Source organism: Micropterus dolomieu, linkage group LG19, assembly GCF_021292245.1.
Source record: "Micropterus dolomieu isolate WLL.071019.BEF.003 ecotype Adirondacks linkage group LG19, ASM2129224v1, whole genome shotgun sequence".
Lineage (NCBI taxonomy): Eukaryota > Metazoa > Chordata > Actinopteri > Centrarchiformes > Centrarchidae > Micropterus > Micropterus dolomieu.
Genome location: NC_060168.1, coordinates 6,776,729 through 6,794,904, shown reverse-complemented (window position 1 = coordinate 6,794,904; position 18,176 = coordinate 6,776,729). Strand labels below are relative to the sequence as shown.

The 18,176-nt window shown below is 39.8% G+C and overlaps 2 protein-coding genes and 1 long non-coding RNA gene across 4 annotated transcripts in view; 1 reads left to right on the top strand and 2 right to left on the bottom strand.

Annotated features, from left to right (window-relative positions):
* Positions 1–2,939, bottom strand: part of LOC123957233 (centrosome and spindle pole associated protein 1-like) — a 20,146-nt gene extending 17,207 nt beyond the window's left edge. For both annotated transcript variants that reach the window (XM_046029888.1, XM_046029889.1), the window contains exons 1-5: positions 2,832–2,939; positions 2,007–2,133; positions 1,641–1,713; positions 1,336–1,439; positions 504–560 (exon numbers count right to left, since the gene is read on the bottom strand). In XM_046029888.1, coding sequence (XP_045885844.1) covers positions 504–560; positions 1,336–1,439; positions 1,641–1,713; positions 2,007–2,105 — 333 coding nt within the window. In that variant the 5' untranslated portion in view covers positions 2,106–2,133; positions 2,832–2,939. The remainder of the gene's footprint in view (positions 1–503; positions 561–1,335; positions 1,440–1,640; positions 1,714–2,006; positions 2,134–2,831) is intronic.
* LOC123957235 lies at positions 2,488–4,137 on the top strand. Its single transcript, XR_006821763.1, has 3 exons — positions 2,488–2,913; positions 3,481–3,590; positions 3,752–4,137. It is a non-coding gene; the product is annotated as an uncharacterized LOC123957235 (long non-coding RNA).
* Positions 4,138–4,348: 211 nt separating this feature from the next.
* snx25 (sorting nexin 25) overlaps positions 4,349–18,176 on the bottom strand; it is a 17,358-nt gene continuing 3,530 nt past the window's right edge. Inside the window, exons 4-22 of the mRNA XM_046029890.1 lie at positions 16,003–16,219; positions 15,026–15,198; positions 13,326–13,512; positions 12,810–12,880; positions 10,694–10,884; positions 10,403–10,534; positions 9,952–10,101; positions 9,608–9,733; positions 9,319–9,483; positions 8,761–8,892; positions 8,190–8,330; positions 7,623–7,736; positions 7,061–7,138; positions 6,785–6,868; positions 6,557–6,674; positions 6,369–6,435; positions 5,565–5,746; positions 5,356–5,456; positions 4,349–5,258 (exon numbers count right to left, since the gene is read on the bottom strand). Of these exons, the coding sequence (XP_045885846.1) occupies positions 5,193–5,258; positions 5,356–5,456; positions 5,565–5,746; positions 6,369–6,435; positions 6,557–6,674; positions 6,785–6,868; positions 7,061–7,138; positions 7,623–7,736; positions 8,190–8,330; positions 8,761–8,892; positions 9,319–9,483; positions 9,608–9,733; positions 9,952–10,101; positions 10,403–10,534; positions 10,694–10,884; positions 12,810–12,880; positions 13,326–13,512; positions 15,026–15,198; positions 16,003–16,219 (2,495 nt within the window). The 3' untranslated portion in view covers positions 4,349–5,192. The remainder of the gene's footprint in view (positions 5,259–5,355; positions 5,457–5,564; positions 5,747–6,368; positions 6,436–6,556; positions 6,675–6,784; positions 6,869–7,060; positions 7,139–7,622; positions 7,737–8,189; positions 8,331–8,760; positions 8,893–9,318; positions 9,484–9,607; positions 9,734–9,951; positions 10,102–10,402; positions 10,535–10,693; positions 10,885–12,809; positions 12,881–13,325; positions 13,513–15,025; positions 15,199–16,002; positions 16,220–18,176) is intronic.

Genomic DNA, 18,176 nt, shown 5'->3' with positions numbered 1-18,176 from the left:
CTGTTTCAAGTGTTTACTTTTAGCTAGCTGTTTCAAGTGTTTTTCCATAACCTTTAGCTAACTGTTTCAAGTGTTTATCCATTACTTTTAGTTAGCTGTTTCATCCAATACTTTTAGTTAGCGGTTTCAAGTTTAGCTAACTGTTTACTTTTAGCTAGCTGTTTCATGTGCTCATCCATTACTTTTACATAACTATTGTTTTAGATATTTATTTTAACCATTTACTTATGCAATCCTTTTAACTAACAATTTCAACTTCACTGCTTGCGACTTAACTGCTTTTCACTATGTGACACTTTCTGTGTGACAGGTTTCTGTGCCACTTATTCCTTTCGAGTTAGTCTGCTTTACCATAGATTTTGTCTGGCATCCAGTAATGAGGGGTTATTTTCTTTCATTAAAAGCTGGCTAGTAACACAGTTAAATTTGTTATGCCAGCAACAGTCAAAGACATAATTTTTTCAAATCCACTGACATCACGAGGTCATTAAAGAGACATTTACCTTGACAGACCTCTTGTTATCGAGGTGGATTAATGTTCCAGGGTCAAAGTGTTTTTTCTGTAACATAAAATGTTACTGTCATGATTCCAACATTGTGACTTTTACTCTTCCTACAACACATTCTCCACAAAAAAAGCAGTGTTAACCTAAGGACCAAACTAAAGCTAAAATGTAAAGCTGAAAAAAGCTGACAGCTGAGGCAAAAACTAGAGACACAATGTACCCACCTGTATAATTTTAGTGTAAACAATAACTAGGTATACAGTGCAAATTGTGGAGTGGAGTTTACACTAGATTTCCTTAATAATTACATTATGCAGTAGCTTTACTGCAGTATACTGCATATACCCAGTCAAAGCCAAATGCCTGGTAAACACAACTTGGTCATGTGATATTTCCAAAATTTTACATGTTGCTGAGGATACCTGAACACTATTTGGATCATGTGATACTGAGAGCTACAAAGGATTCAACAATCAACCAGGACTGAAATACTGACAAACGGCTGCTGCATTTCATGACCACATTTGGAAGTGGAAATGGGACCAGCACTGTTGCCACATGCAACATATTCAGTTTAAAAATGTTGACTTCAGTGGATCCAGTCCTGGAACAAAGCTTTTGTCAATGTTTCAGAAATGGACTGCGAATACCACACACAAAGCTCTCCTTACGGTTTTCAGCAGACCCCTGGAGCAGCAATATCTACTTTAATACTATACTAAATAAACTAAAATAAAATACTGTTAGGTCTAGAACAAATCTTAAACTCATCTTCAGGCTTGTGAGCTAAGGCCGAACACAAATAAACAGGTAAGTCTGTATCAGTCACCTGAGCCATGTAGCGCCTGTAGTCCATACGGAGCTCATGCTGCAACCTCTGTTTCTTCCTCTCATACTCTACACCCAGGGGTAGAGCCACACCGCAACTCTCCTCTGCCAAACACATCCATCAATGTTTAATAGAGACACCAGGTGAAGAGTTTCATTCCAAAGCAACAACTGCCACTTGAAACAACGTCTACCCCCACAAACATTGCTAACATTGCATGGGTTACTATTAATGATACACATAGGTACTTACTTATTTTATGAAAATAATCACACAAAAAAAAGGAGGGAAGTGAGGTCACGTACCTTTCCCCTGTGCTATAGACTTGGGAGGAATGTTCTCTTTAACAGCAGATTCATAGGCCCTGTGTGAGTTTGCCTGTCAGTCAAAAATACAGGAATACAATGCATAAAAAGGATTGCAATACAAAGGCATTAGGGTTGCTGCAAATACGTTATCAAATGACCTGCTTATAACTTTACATTTCCAAACAAATACTAAAATGGGGTCAAATAATCCATACATCAGTTACACTACAAAACGTTTGTAAGTTTCCACTTATGTCCCCAGAAAATGAAGTGAAGCCTTAGTTATTTGTGTATTTTATCTTTGGGGGTTAAATAAATTAAATCAGAATTGAATAATTGGCAATAACAATCATTCCAGCACACCTTCATTTCCATGTATGGAGGGTCTTGTTCTAAACTGGCTTTATCCGCAGCTACTCTCGCCTTCCGCTCCTTGATGAAGTTCTCCAGCTCGTCATCCATCTTCTTTTGGCAAAGTTATACAACCCAACTGAGGACATAAAATGCCATGCTTGCTTATATTCATCACTAACGTTACTGCATAGAGCCAAATGTATACAGGTTTTCGGCTTTGTACTGTGAGAAACCTCGCAGTTCACTTTACTCTTGCATTATCTGTGATTAGCTGATGAACCAAGAAAAGTCCGTCTTGGGTGCAGGTACATTTTGTTTTTCATGCAGCTGACAAAATACACATATATGCACGAGAGAGGCTGAGGTTACCCAAATCAATTAATGTTCAAAAACTATTACGGAATGGTTGATATCAACTCCAGCACTCCGTGTCCTATATTGCACGCGTTGTAACGTTACTGTCACTTTAATTTCCCGTTGTCAGGCAACCACAATGAACACGATAGCATCACAGTCCTCACAGATAGCGTTAACCCGCTTAACCGTATTGGCTTAGCCTCTATCAGAACAATACAGTTATTATGAGTATGATGAGTAAGACGTTTCACGCGTTGTATGCGATGATGGTTGCTTAGTTGGTTTAAAGTAACCTATAGCTTACCTTAGCTTAGCTTGTTAGCTTTAACTAAAGGCAAGACAAACCCAAAGTTAAGCCAGTAAATTAAGAATGAAAGGAAAGCTAAACCTAGCTGATGACTAGCTCCTCGCCCAGCTAGCGTTAGCGCTCTAAGGTAACAACCAGTATTAATGTTGTTAGCATTAAACAAAACCTACCATTGACTTTCCAGGATAAGGTACCGTTTGTTAGCTTGGAAATGTTGGCGGCGTCTCGTCTGAGCCAAACATCACTGCACTTGTAAGTTCATGACAATATTACACTACTTCCGGTTTCAGGAGTCAAAATAAAACCAGCGGCTGCAACAGTTTTCCTGTTACATCATGTATCAGCTGGTTATACAATTGTGCAAGGCTGGAAGCATTTGATGTGTCTTGTGTTGTAAAAGCGCCCAGACGTTATGCACCAACGTACATTGTTTTACCTCACTTATCTGAGCAAAATCTAAAGTTAATTCACAATGTATTGTTTCCTTTATATTTTACTTTTCATGGTCGCAGATATTGTGATGTATTATTTTAGATCAATGTTGTGAAATATGTAGACATTATCAAGGGCAAAATATTGCGTGATGATACTATCATATGGCAGCTGACCCTATGATCCCATTCCCATGCTTACTACTGTGCTGGACCCATAGACTGTGGCTGGACCTTTATGTGCCCCCGCTTTGCTGTGCACAACCCTAACCCTTTACAGTTAAAAATTCTTGTTTTGGTTCCCCATGATAATATATATTAACAGCTCAGCATCATGACCCACTTTAGAAATAAAGAAATAACCTTTGTAAGTAAAATCACATTGCAGAACATGGGCCAGTGGACCAGAGGCCAATCTAGACATAGGACAACACGTGGGTTACCCATACTGAAGGGACTGGCTAGTGTCCGTATCATCAGCCATCAAATAATGAACAGGTATCTGTCACAAAATATGCCCTAGATTTACCTGCCATTTTGTTTACTACTACAGTACTGCATGTCAATCAATCTCACATACAGGGCAGGTTTTCTGCTCTTGTTTTGAAGGCAAAGTGCTACACTTCCTGTCTTCTGACGTACTCTCTCTGCATTGACAGAACGCGGCTCAGCTGTGCAGCATCGCTTGTTTTGCCAGATTTGGTGTCCTGTGAAGACATCAGAGTGGTAACGCTGCAATGCTCACGCCCACTCCCGCTTGAGACTCAACCCACCGTGTGTGGAACACATGTCGCGTTCATGTTCTACAAAAATCTGTTACGGCCTGAAATCTTTTGAAATTGCACCTCGTCAAACAATTCCATAAGCTGTTTATACAGAACTGTTCATGGACGACCACTTTTTATCCACAAGCAGATGTGGCGGCCAACACATCAAAAAGCGCGCAGCACTTAGTTCATCCCATGTTATTTGAATGCAGCAGAATACTACTGAAAATACTTTAATCATTAAAATGGTAGTGTTGTCTTCCCTGCTACTGACTTTACTTTTCTTGTTTCATTTATGATATTTATGTATTTTTTATGGAATTGTTTTCTCACATCATCTTCAGATTACAGTGAGGTCCAACAATATTTCACACTGGATCAACGCACAATCTGTGTAATGACTAATGTTCATCTTTTACATTTATAATACTTAATTTTAGTCAATCTTGTAGTTTCAAAGTCCATGATAAGAAATTCAAAACCGTCATCAACTTTTTGTTCGCAATTTATTGCTTATATAAACGCTCTCTAAACAATTTTTGGTAAAAATAAAATCTATCAATAACAATCATAAATAAAATCATCACAATGACTTTTACATAACATTATATTGCACAATTATAAGCCTTAACAAGAATCACAGAACACAAGTGTTGCTCAGGTTGTGTGTAGGAGGAATGTTCAGAGGTCATCGACACATACTGGTTGCCTTTAAAGGGCAACAGGAAATCTGAACTTCAACTGTCTTTGCTGCATTTAATTGAGGTCTTTAGATTATCAGCTCTACAAATTAATAACCAAACAATCAAGTTGTTCACGTTCATGATCTGTTACTCTGCCGTGTAATCTATAGACCGCCATGATTTATGCAGTAATAAAACATTTAATTTCAATTTGTTGTGGTACAGGTCTGATGTTTCTGTGCTATTGAAATAAGAAAACTACAGAAGTGGGTCACATAATGTCAAAAATACAATTTGTTCTTGAGTGAATGTGGACTTTTCAGTACAAACATGACTGGTGTAGTTAGACTGCTGCCTAAATAGGAAGAAGTCGGACTCTATGTGGTTTCTCCCCGTTCAGATGTTCAGATCTGTACCACAACAAAGTCAAACCCCTTTCAGTCTGGTGTCAGCCCGGCTTTTCATCATTTCACAGCAAAGTTCTACCAACAGAATCAGCATGTGTCCCAGCTGTGACCAACACGGCTGCTTTCTGTCTGAGGTTTCCCGAAAAGGCCGTGTCCCTGTCTAGCTTGGCAGTTTATGATTGGTCAGCTACAGAGAGGCCTTAAAGATCCAAAGACTGTGTGTGTAAAGTGATACAAGTGTGTTCAGATGCTGTCCACCTCCGCGCTGAGTTCAGGGCTTACTTCCTTGAGTAACATTTCCATCAATACCTAAGGGAGGGAGACAGTGAGACAAATTAATTATTATAATAATAAAAATCAGTTTTATGACAAATACAGTGTTTGACATAATATGTATCATTCTTACATAGAGAAGATGTTTGTTGGCACTAGCCTCCTGCAGGGCATTGAAGATCTTGATGATTCCGTAGCGGGCGTTCTGCTGGCCAACTAGATTTGCTAGTGCATCTGATATAAAAGATCATATTAAAACAAAGTAATGAGGTCAGATGAGTCACGTTTCCGGTGATAAGTTTAAGATCAGCAGGTCATGTTAACATGGGTTTCAGTTTCTACCTGGGATATTGTCAAGTAGTTTCTGTTGAGCCCGTTCCTTAGTTTCATTGCGTTCAGTGTCCGTTCGGACCTTGACGTGTGGCGCCAACTTCCCGTTAGGCCAGAAGGTGTCCCTGAACACACTGATGTAACACACCAACATCTGTTCACAGAAGATCCAGTTTACTGTGTCCCGGATCTGTCTGAAATAAGAGCATTGAAGATGTTAGCCTCGCTCCGGATCTCAGAAAGAAAAAAAACTGTGTCAAACAGGTCAATAAAACAATACCAGGATTTTGACACTTTATTTGTCATTCAAAACTATATGAAACAAAACAACAATCCATTGCAGTGGCTCCTAATTAAAAGTAAGTAAAAAATACTGTTGAAAAGAATAGAAAAAAACCACACAGTGCAGCATAAGTACTTAAAAGGTCAAATAAAAGTAAAGCTATAAAAACAGATGTATATAAGAGTAGTATATAAATATATATATATGTACAAGGAAATATAAATATATTGAACCTTTTGATGCCTTTAAGTGTAATTTCTCATGTGCTATAACTGGTTGGCTGTTTGTTACCTGCAGTAACATTACCATAACAACTAATCTAAAGTCAACGGTCAGTTTGTTACTCAAATAAAGTGGCCAGAGGTACTGTGAACAAATGGAACAAAGTCAACTTTATAGCTTATTGTAAGACAGCTCTTTGTAGGTTGCATTCAAATTATTTGTTGTTAGTTGCTGAAACTTGATTTTCCTTTTTAAATGTGACAGCCCCACAAAGGAATGTTTTATTAAAATCCCAACTTGCTAGAACTTACTTGTTGATAGTTCGTCCAAATGTCACCTGGACTAGTGCAATTAGAGTCTTCCTCACCCACTTAAACACTGAGCAGACAGACGACAGTGAGCGAAGGAAACAGATCAGATGAATTCACTCAGATGCAGTTAGAGTTGCAAATTGCAGAAAATGCAACATTGATTAGGAAGACAACAGAGTGCTACTCACTTCCTCTGAGCTCGAAGATCTCTCCTATGAGCATAAAGCAGGGTTCAGCCAGGGCGTCTCTCCGCCCGTCTACCTCATCACCGTAGTCTGACAAGTCACTGTCATCATCAGCCTCCTCCTATAAACAGAAATTACACACGGCACACACAATCCAAATGAGGATGCACGGCAGCTCGAGTGACGGTCCACAACTTCCTGTTGCTTTCCTAGTTGCAAATGAAGCTGTACCTCAGTATGGGAGAAGAAATCTCCAGGCAGCCTCTCCAGGAAGGAGGCCAGAGAGAAAGAGGACTTCTTCTGGATTGACATCACCTTCATACATTGAAAAAGATATTGTCACTATACAATATTTAACCACTCAGGAAGGAATTTCAAAGCCTCAACTTCTAACACTGAATGAACAAACAAAGCTTGTTATTGCAGTTGTAATTCAAGCACAAAACAGGACAAATCATACGTTGCAGTCCTGTCTTATTTGAAATGCAAGTATGAAAAATTGGTTACCTTGAGGTGCTCTGGAGACGGGCTGAGGAACGCATAGAGAGCCTCTGACTGGCACAGTCGTTCATCGGTCAGCAGACGCTACAAACACACACAGGGCTGAAGTAATCATGGTGGTCATCATAAATTAAAAGAGGCAATGTGAGCATAGGGCTGGTTGTTGTTCTAAATGCAGTGGTTCCCAACTTTTCTGTCAGACCTATTTCAACCATTTCCCCATTACTTTTAGCTCTGCTTGCTTAATGACCAGTTTTCATGCACTCTTAATCACAACATGGTGTCGAAGTGTTGTAGCTGAATCAATATGTATTTTTTTTATATCAAAATGTATTTTTATTTTTTCAAACTAGTTGAATTATTACACCAGAACATCTGCTTTAGTGTATTAAAATGTGTGTGGCTTTATGTTCAAGTTAACAAGGCTTTATTTGTAAGTGTAAAGAGAAGCACTATTAAATCTGTTACAGGGGGAAAAGGCACGAAGCACCAAAGTTTTGCTATTCTCAAGTTAATAGCAATTTCAGTCAAGCAGTAGCTTTACAGTGTGAAATGTTTCCATATTTACCTGGAGGAAGGCATTGAGCTGTGTTTTGCTCTTGTCTAAGAATTTCTGGTCGATGGATTTGAAGGGAAGTTTACTGAGTGACGGTAACTGGAGCTTCTTCAACGATGGAAAACACTGAGAAAGAAAGACGCACAGTGATTGAAATGTGATTTCACAGTGATGAGAGATTTACCAAATTAGTGCCAAAACTGAAGTAGTTTGTATTACATTTCCATATGGTTACCTTCATTTTAGATAATATAGTATAGTGTATTAACAGTTCAGTTCAATGGGGCTTTATTGGCATGGGAAACAAGACATTTTCATTGACAAAGCAAGTGTGAAATAATAACAACTCCATAAACAAAAGAATTGTGCTATTAAAAGATATATAGACAAGTAAAATAAGATAATAAATAAATATTAATAAATGTAGAATATTTATACACAATGTTTACTGACTTACTCTAATGCGGAGGTGGGTGAAACAATAGAACAAGCAAGGCAACAGTTAGTTTAACTATAAAGCACAGAAATAACTACTTCCTAAAGAAAAGCCTATTCATTCACATGCAGGTTTGGCGTTACCTCAGTGAGCTTGCGGTGCAACATCTGGAATTCAGTGAGTTTCCTCTGGACGCTCCAGCGACTGTTGGCCGTCTCCTCTCCTTCTACCAGGCTAACACACACGCTGTAACAAGCTACAGTCTCGCCACCTTCCTCTGTAGCCTGGAATACACACACACACAAATGTCTAAATGACTACATAATTAACATTAGCTTCATGCTCCAGATCTGTTGACAACAACCATGAATGCATCTACATCACATAACGCCTGCCCAAACAGGTGTAACAAGGATAGTAAATGAGCACTTTTCTCCACAATGCATTTCTTGGGCCATAAAATCATCCGAGTTAGCAAGTCACATGGAAATATTAATTCACTCCTTTTGGATGCTTTTACACTTTAATTGTATGCATTTTCTCCTCTGCCAAAAAGCATGTCGATGCCAAGTCAAAAGGAATGTCACCAGAGGACTTCAGTCGCTCAGGTTCTCCACTGGAAATCAGCCAGCTAGTTATGACTAGCTTGTTTCTTCAGCATTAGTAGAACAGGCTGTTTATTGTTTGTGATAAAAATGAAAAAAAACACATTACCTCAGCAGTAGTAATAATAGCTCTCCAGTGGCCCAGGTTTTCACACCACCAGTCAGTCCTGGTGATGTGTTGCTGGAGTTCACCGTGTTCTTTCTCCATGGCTCCTATCTCTTCCTTTAGTTTGCTCACTATCTGCAAACACACAGGGACAGACTCTCACTAGCATGCAAATCGTAGTTCAGTGAAGACATTACATTAGTGACGTGTGGCGGTTTTCAGGTCAAAGAATGTTTTTAAACCTCTTCAAAAATGTGTGTTATGAGTGTTGTGGATATTCTATCACATTACTGACATTCAAAGTGTACAAATGCCCAAGAGGCTTTTAAGCAAAGCAGATCAAAATCGGCTCTTTATTAGAAGCCTAATTGTCACTTTCTACCTCAAACCACTGAGTTAACATCTCGACACTGCAGAATTCAGGGCATTGTGCTTTAAGGGTCTGCATGTGCACACACTAATTCTGATCTTGTGTTTGATGCTATCCTGCTGTGGCCTTCTGCAGTGAATACTCATTTGACGCCAGGGTGTGTTTTGTCACATTTTCTTGTATTTTGTTACCTTCTTATCTGGTTTGGGTGCATTCTGGATGGAGCCAAGGGCCTGTCGCTTGTACTCCAGCTTGTCGTAGAGTTGGCGGAGTTTCGTAGCAGCATAGCTGGCCTGCTCATTGATTCCTTTACTGCCTTCGTCACCGACCTCCTCTCCTGCGTCTAGACCCTGACACTACAGAATAAAAATATACATTTTTATGAAAATGGATAGCAATAGCAGAGGTATACAAATGTACAAATGATAAATTTGAGTATCTTAACACATGAGCATTTTATCAACGTTGTGCATGTCTGACCCCTTCCTCCTTTTCCTCAGTGCTACATTGTGATTGGCTATGGGGCTCGTCTCGTCTGATCAGCTTATCGTAGAGGTCAGAAACCAGGAAGGAAGGGTAGTACCGCTCTCTCATCGTCTCAGCCACCTAGAGGTTGTTTGAGAGCAACAGAAGATGCGTTATTGTCATTGTAGAACAACTTTGACACTGTGGAACATGAACATACCATAGTCACATACACAACAGTGTTGTTAATAAGCAAAGCTCCAAGTCCCTTTTCTTTGTTTAGTAGATGTGCCACCAGTTCTTGTGACAGAAATTCTCCAATGTGTCTGGAGTCAGTTAATAGCGAAAACAGCAGTTACCTGTTCCTGTAGTCTAATAAAGACTTGTGTTCCTCTGTTCCCCACCAGACTCTGTTGGATCTCCTTAAGAAGAAACTTCTCCACTGGAATCTCCCGGCTCTCCACAAAAAACTTCTGGTAGATTTCTCCTACGATTTGGGGCACCTCGTTCTGTCGTACACACACATATTAATAAACAAAAAAACAATTACTCATGTTCTTTTTTTACACCGCATTGATGTGCTTCACTGCTACTATCCAATATTCATATCCGAGTTTAAACGGCTGACACGATCTGTATTCTGATGAAGAAAAGTACCAATATTTTGCAACACCCGGGCCCAGCACTAGTACAGCTCACTACTTCAGGTAGTAGAAAAACATTGTCACTCAGTGTCTATCACTGTTCCCCTAATAGCATATATTATAAGCAGTGTTGAGCTAATCCCTCTGGAATGTGTGTACACGTTACCTTGTTGGCAGTTTTCAGAGTTTCCACCAGTTCCCAGAAGCTTATCAGTGCTCTCTTATCAACTCTCTCCATGTAAACTCGGAAATGCTCCCGGTAACCTGGATTACACATGATGTCTTCAAACTGGAGAATCTGGATGTGAGAGCGGGGAGAGAGAAAATGACAAAACATAATATAACACTCAAAGATTCTCATTTTCTATTATTTGACAACTTGACACAGGTTTCAGAAGCTTCTTTTCAATCAAACACCACACCAGCTTTATCACAGTCCACATTATCAGAGTCTTACCTTCTGACTTTGAGGATCATCGCTGTCATCAGCCCCTCCGTCCTCACTGTTCTCGTAGTTTGGTCCACCGAGGAGGCGGATCCGCTTCTCACATTGTTTCTTAGCAACAGTCAGCTGATTGATATATCGTTTCATATCTCTGGCCCTGAGCAGGTCTGCCTTCATGGCTGCTGACTCTTTACCTTTTCGCTCTAAGAGAGAGTGAGAGCAGCGGTTGAAAGAAACGTGTGAGCCAGAATGGTCACACAATAAGAGACAATAGCATGATTAGCCGATTTGGAGCCACTGAACCATCAAGATAAAGTTGTTAGACATTGTTAGCTTTGTGTTACAAATACTGTAGGCAAGTTGTGTAAAGCTGATGCTCAGAGAATGAATGTAAATCTCAATGAGTAAGTAAAGAAAATAATACTGTAATAGAAAAACATCATTTGTGAACAAGAAACAAGATAAGTGTGACCGAGGGTGAAGTTATGGATACCTATGTAGAACAATTCATTTATCAGGTCTTAGTTTGCTATTAGCCATGCTAGCAGCATGTCTTGGGCAAAATTTGATAGATGTTCATGGTTCCCTGGACGCTGACTCCTACTGACTTTGGTGATCCCCTGAACTTTGTTTTAACCCTAACCCATCAGGAATCGCTTTTAGCTCTTGTTACATGTCACTTGAACCTTAACTCTCCCATTCAGTTTGCATTGTCAATTCTCGGTGTTCCACCTACTTTCACATGAGGGTAAACTCGCAAGTGATTGACACAAGTAAAGGCCACATCAGACCTTCCCACCCAGCTCTATATAAGGGACCTTCAGAGTTGTTGCAGTAACGTGGAGTAAGTTAATGGAGTTCTGTATTCACTTAATACTTAAGTATTTATAAGTATTGTGGTCCTATAACCGCTAATTCCCTACATGGTGTTAATAGGGCTGAACGATTAATTGCATTTGCGATATTATCGCAATATGATAAAACTAAAGTTTCTAATGGCAAAGGCTGCGATTACTCTCTGGTCACATGACACGCAAGAGTAAAGCAGTCTGCAGAAGAAGCATCGACTTCACACGTTATTCTGTACCTTGACTTGTACAATGGCCTTAAGCTCGAGAGAAGCTGACACTGCAGAAACTTTAGTGTCAAACAGGGAATAAAAGTAGCAACCACCACCCGCGGGTAAATTGGTGGAGGTGGTTGAAAATCTTCAGGCCATCCGCCGCTTTGGCGAACAGGAAAAATGCACAACAGAAAGACACGTGTAGTAAGGTAAGCGTATTGTGGCGATGGGCGCCTGCGTTACACAAATAGCCACCAGTCAGCTCAGGAAATATCTGTGAAACGGCGTTGCTGCTTACCAGCATCTGAGGCTTCGGGGGAGAGGGGGACTCCGGCGTTGTCGGAGAACTACTAAGCTTGTCTATTAAACACGAGGGGCATCACTTGGTTTTATTTTCGTTGGCCAACTTTGGAATTGAACCTCAGACTGAGTATTTTTTTTTGTTTGCTTACTGGGATACAGAAAAGCAGGTTTTTGATGAGAGATAAGACTTGAAGGAGATTTGAACTGAGATAAGGACTTATTAAGTGTGGGTTTTGTATTGAGCACTTACTGGTGTTATCATATTATTTAATGCCATGACTCTAATTATCTTTCTCATATTTTTATAATTTGATATTTCTTCTCCACAATTGCTCATAGTAATAATTCATGCAACACATAAGTTCATCATAACACAGGCCTGGCCTACAGGAAAGAACAGTGTATGTTTATCTAATATTGTGTTGGTCATACTATACACTGATTTATTGTTTGTCCGTTTTGAATAATACAGAAGGTAAAGAGCTTAAATGATTTGCATATTAAATTGCAATATTGGTTAAAAAAAAAACACAATTAGATTATTTTCCAAGAGCGTTCAGCCCTCATGGTGTACTAGCTATTTGGTTGCAATGATATATATTTCCCTGTTGCTTTTATGTTTTATGTAAAGCACTTTGAATTACCTTGTTGTTGAAATGTGCTATACAAATAAACTTGCCTTGCCTAACCTTAAATTCCCACATTTTCTATTTGGTTGTTTTTGGCCTTTCTGTAATATGGTGAACTGTAGTGTCTCTGTACCTTTCTGCTTCTTGAGCTGAGGCAGGCTGCTGATGGTGGTGGCATGAATAATCTCTACCACTATCTGATACCTGCAAAGAGAGACCAAGATGTTAAATCAGGAATCAATCAATGAAACCAAAATGGGCTGTCTTAGGGTGAATAAGCAGAATACTACAGAAGTAAACAAGATATAATTACAGTTTGGCATGACACAGTGGTAAGACTTTACATTTAAAGCATGTAAACATTTACTGAATTAATAAAATACACCAGCAACAAGTCAGTGTTGAGCCGTTATTCCTCAAACAAGACAATATTTAGATCCAATATAATGCAGCAGAGACACTGTCTGTTCCCATGGTAACCCAACAGCAGCAAACAGACAGAGTGTCAACACCATCTGGTTAACATGTTTGTGTATATACACAGTATACTTCATTTAAGGACGTACAGGATAGTCTCTGTTTATTAAGGCAGTGCAGGCGTATAGGTCTGTGTGTGCGTGTGTGTGTGCGTGTGCTTTTAGGGTCGTGCCTGAGTTGTTTGAGGAAATTGACATCAGCTGAAGTTGATATGAGTTTGATGAAGTCTTCGTAGGAGGCAGCGTAGGTGTAGGCTTTCTTCTGCTGCTCAGCCTGCTGCTCCCTCTGCTCCAGCTGAGACAACAGCATCCGGTTTATGGAGTCTGGGTCGCTTAGCACCTCGACCAAAGGCTTCAACACTGGAGCATACAGACACATACCAATCAAAAAAGGTATTAAGATAAACGCAGAAATTGACTAATACCTGTTAATTGAGTCTGAGCAGCTGGATAGATATTTAACAGATTTCATTGGGGTCAGAATTTCTGAATTTTCCCAGGAAAATCTACTGTAAGGAACACTTTGGAATGAGAAAGGGATCAATTGATGGTGTAATAAAGCAGAAGTACATGTGACTTGCTAATTCAAAAAAGTAGATTTAGTGTTATGTTACACTTCAGAGGGCCAACTTCTGTAGAAAATGCAGTTCTACAGACAGAACAGCAGCTAGATATCAAGGTAATGCATGCTACTCCCATAATGTAATAAAGAATTACTGCAGGGGAGTCGTTTTATTTCATCTGTTATTATTCGTAGCAGGAAAAGCACAGGTGGAATTAACAACACTAACAATGTTGGTTGCATTCATTTTAGGTTTTCCAGTTCCAGGTATTGTATATGCTAGCTCTCTGGCAGGTTTCAATGGAACATGTCAATGAAACAGATCCATCATTAACAGTTATTAGTTCCAGCTGAGCTCCTCGTGCTCTGACAAGTCACAGTGAGTGCTGGGAAAAAAAGGTCCATTACTGACATAGCAGACACAATACTACTATACAGGAGGAAAGGACACACACACACACACACACACACACACACACACACACACACACACACACACACACACACACACACACACACACACACACACACACACACACACACGGTTTTCTGAAAGGTCTGATCAAAGTATCATCACATATTCTGTCTCATATCTTCTCTAGAGAGCACAGAGGTTTCATTTATAGCAAGTGAGCCTCTTAACAATGGCTTCAGTTGTTACAGTCGACATTTACCTTCATCACAAAATAGCTGTAAGCATCACAGTGTTTTCTATGTCCACTTTTCCATCTGCCATTGTCAACCGTTAAATGGTAACAATTGCAATTAAAAACATTCGATGGCTCCATCCCCATTAGTGTCCACAAAAGCCATGCCAGAAGGCAAGCATGCAAAATACCAGCGCTTAAATGGACCTGAACAGAATGCAGCCAGTAATAATGCTATTATTATTTGATCTTATGGCTTTTTCAAACTATAGGAACATTTTTGTTATTGTTTAATTTATTTTATCTGGTTTGTATTTTTTATTTTGGAATTTATTTGTATTTAAATTGTATTATTTTTTTTACTGTAAATTTATATAAATAAAGTTAATATTAGTAATGTTAATTACACCGGTGCTTCTCCTGCTGCTATCAATATGTCTACTGTGAAACAGGTTTACTAACATCTCCTGTGCAAATTATGATTGATCTCAAATCAACTTCAGTCCATTTCTTTATTTCCCCACCACTAAACTCTGATGACTACAGTGCTGCAAGAACAAAGGATGTCTGGCTTTAGAGTTTGTGTTTACCAGCTGACCCCAAATACAGGTACAATTCAGCATCTAATACAGTACCTGTACGTACACACACACAATCACAGTACCTTTAGTCGTGATGACTTCTGTGAGGCAGCAGCGTAGTGTGTGTGACTTGGCGTCCTTGTGTGGTAGCAGACATAGCAGCAGTATTCTGGCTACACAGCGGAGGAACGCCAGCTCCGATTCTGGACTGACCAAACAGGGATGGAGAGGAAACGGTCGGGCACACTCCTCTGGTCTGGACACACACATGAAAGAGCCGCGGATTAGCAGTGAGACATAAACAGAAAGAGACAGAGTGAATTTGAAATGCTATTCTGGCAGAGCTAGATGTCGGATCATATTATGCGAGATGTGGCTTCATTGACAGCACGAACACCGCCATTGTTATTCATACTTCAGCTGTGTTGCATTTTCTTCTAAAACTTGACTGAACAAGACAGACTGCTGCTCTGCTGCTAGTTTGTTCCTAAGCTACTAAAGACAAGGGAGGCTAGACATCTCAGTGGTGTGATCAAATCATAAGTCTCGCCTGACTTGGCAGGATAATGAAACCAGACTACGTGTGAACCATCACTCTCTCTCTGTAAGTGCACAAGGCAGACGCTGCCTGGAGATGAAGGAAGTCATTGTGGATTATTTTAATGTTCTATATGCTGGACTGAATTTAATGAACTGCCGTAATTTAGACACATAGATAAGATGCTTGCCTTTGGTGTGGGAGACCCGGGTTCGATTCCCACTGTGAGACATTCACCATTGTATCCCTGAGCAAGACACTTAACCCCTCGTTGCTCCAGAGGCGTGCGACCTCTGATATGTATAGCAATTGTAAGTTGCTTTGGATAAAAGCGTCAGCTAAATGAAAACATGTAAATGGTGGGCAGGGAATTCTTATACCCTGATATTATCTGTTGGCTGTGCAATGGAAGCTGTGCTGTACAAGCACATTATGGTTTATATGATTTCTGGGTTATGAACACCCGAGCATTTAATAAGCTAATGCGACTTTAACCATTTACAATCATGGGTATTTGTGTACCTTGCAGATGCAGCCTTCAGGTCAGTGAAGTGTGTGTGTAGGATTCGGATGGTGTCATAACACACCACATTGACGAGGTCAATCTCAGCAAGCCTGGATCGCAACTGCCCAATCATCTGCCACCAATCCTCTGACAGCATGGAGTACAACTGACCCTCATCATGACTCAAAGGGATGTACCAGGATAGGATGTAGTCTCGGTACGCGTAGTCAAACACTGGGGAAAGACAGTGAGAGAGAGAGAATTGGAATATCATTAAATATCAGAAAATAAATACTGTAAGTACAGCTGCAGCAAATGACCATCATTTTGTGCACCAACAAGTGTTGCTGATCGATGCCAGTCCACTTTGTCCGCTGAGATTTCAAGCTTTCTTAACAAGAAGAGCTGTCCATTAACGCTGTGTTACTAATTCACATTTGCTTTGAAGGAAAGAGTATGGTACTTCCCCCTCTTTGTAACATAACTAAAGTAAAACTTCATGAATGTTTGTACATTTTTTCTTCATGAAAGATGTAAATCAAATAAATTTTTCCTTTTATGATCCATTTCACTTTAGCTTTTCCACTGTAAGCACTTCAAGGGATCTTAACATCTTTACTCTTCACAAGGACAGCACAAGAGCAGACAGTAGTACTGCACATGACAGTAGGGTTACAGCAAGTCTAGGGAGTTTTAATTATTCTGACCTGAGCTAAAGCTGTCACAGGTTTACTGTATATATTGTCACCATGTACACTATGCGGCCAGTATAACATGTGGCAGACGTACCTTCTTCTTTCACACAAAAACAGCTTTGGCAGATAAATTGATGCCACGTTCTCCATTTCTCTACATAGTGTTTTCTCCTCCTCTCATAGTCCAAATACAGGCAGGTTAGGTGAGTTTGTGACTGTATTGCCTGTAGGTGAGAACGCATTTGTCTGTCTGTATGAGTTAGTCCTGTGATAGACTGGCGATTGGCGAAGGTGTGTAGCCTCCAGCCACCATGACCGAGGTGGTGAAAAGGACCAGTGGTTTGGAAATCGTGTACATTAGTCCCAATAATAAAAAAAAATATAAAATTAACTTGGAAGGCATTGGTAATGATGGGAAAAACTGTAAAAGTATTATTTAAGTGTTTTTATGTATTTTCTTATCTGCGATTCTTAGCAAAATAAGCTAATAAATATAGATCCACCGGGCCGCTAATGCCCTGAACTTCACAGAGCTGGGCACTAAAACAAAACTGATACAGAAACGCTGTTCATCAAAATAATCTGACCCAGCAGGTCTTGAATGCGAACCTAATAACGTCATCGTAAACTCAAACCACACTATTTCAAAACACACACAGATGAGCATGTGCAAACACACGCCCTTGGTGTAAATCCTGGAACCATCTGTTACTTGGCAGCCAGGCATCCAGTTCTACTGACTGTGCCTCTGTGTGTGTGTGTGGGACATTATGACCAGGACGTTCGACTGTTGGGAGTGGGAGGGGTCACTGACAGGCCATTGTGACAATGTGACAGAAAAGTCAGTCAGCAGTTTTCTCAAAAACAGAAGTATTTCCATGATGAATCTCCCAATGATCCAAATCAGCCAACCAACACACACCAAGTGGAGACTGATTTCTGAGGGAGTAAACTGCATTGTGTGAAGTGAAGAAAACATTTTTCTCTAAATTGCGTGCTCTATAGTGAGGACTTGTAATTTTGGACACCTATTTGTAATCATTTTGCATCAACACTGTCACACTGTAGTAGTGATGCCCAACTGTAATTCACACATTTGTTGACTTAAAGGCAAGCATTGGGGTGTGCCATATCATATTGTCCGTGATAATAGTGTGGTGATAATGTGATAAAGATTGCAAATATTTTGATAGGTTGAATTATTTATGTCATGACTATATGCAGTACAGCTGCAACAGGCAAAATTCATGCTGCTGCCGCAAGCATATTTGATGCAGGGCACCAAAAATACCTTGCAATAACATGATATTATTCTGAGGCAAAATCCACTGAGGGAATTTTTAAGAGCATTACAAAATATATACATTTTATATTTAGAAATCAGACACTCAAATAAAATGGCAGAAGGGAACTACAGTGCACTGTATGTAAGAAGCGCATTCAGACACAACTTTGTCGATACATTCAAAGACAAATCACTGTTTACAATAATGCAA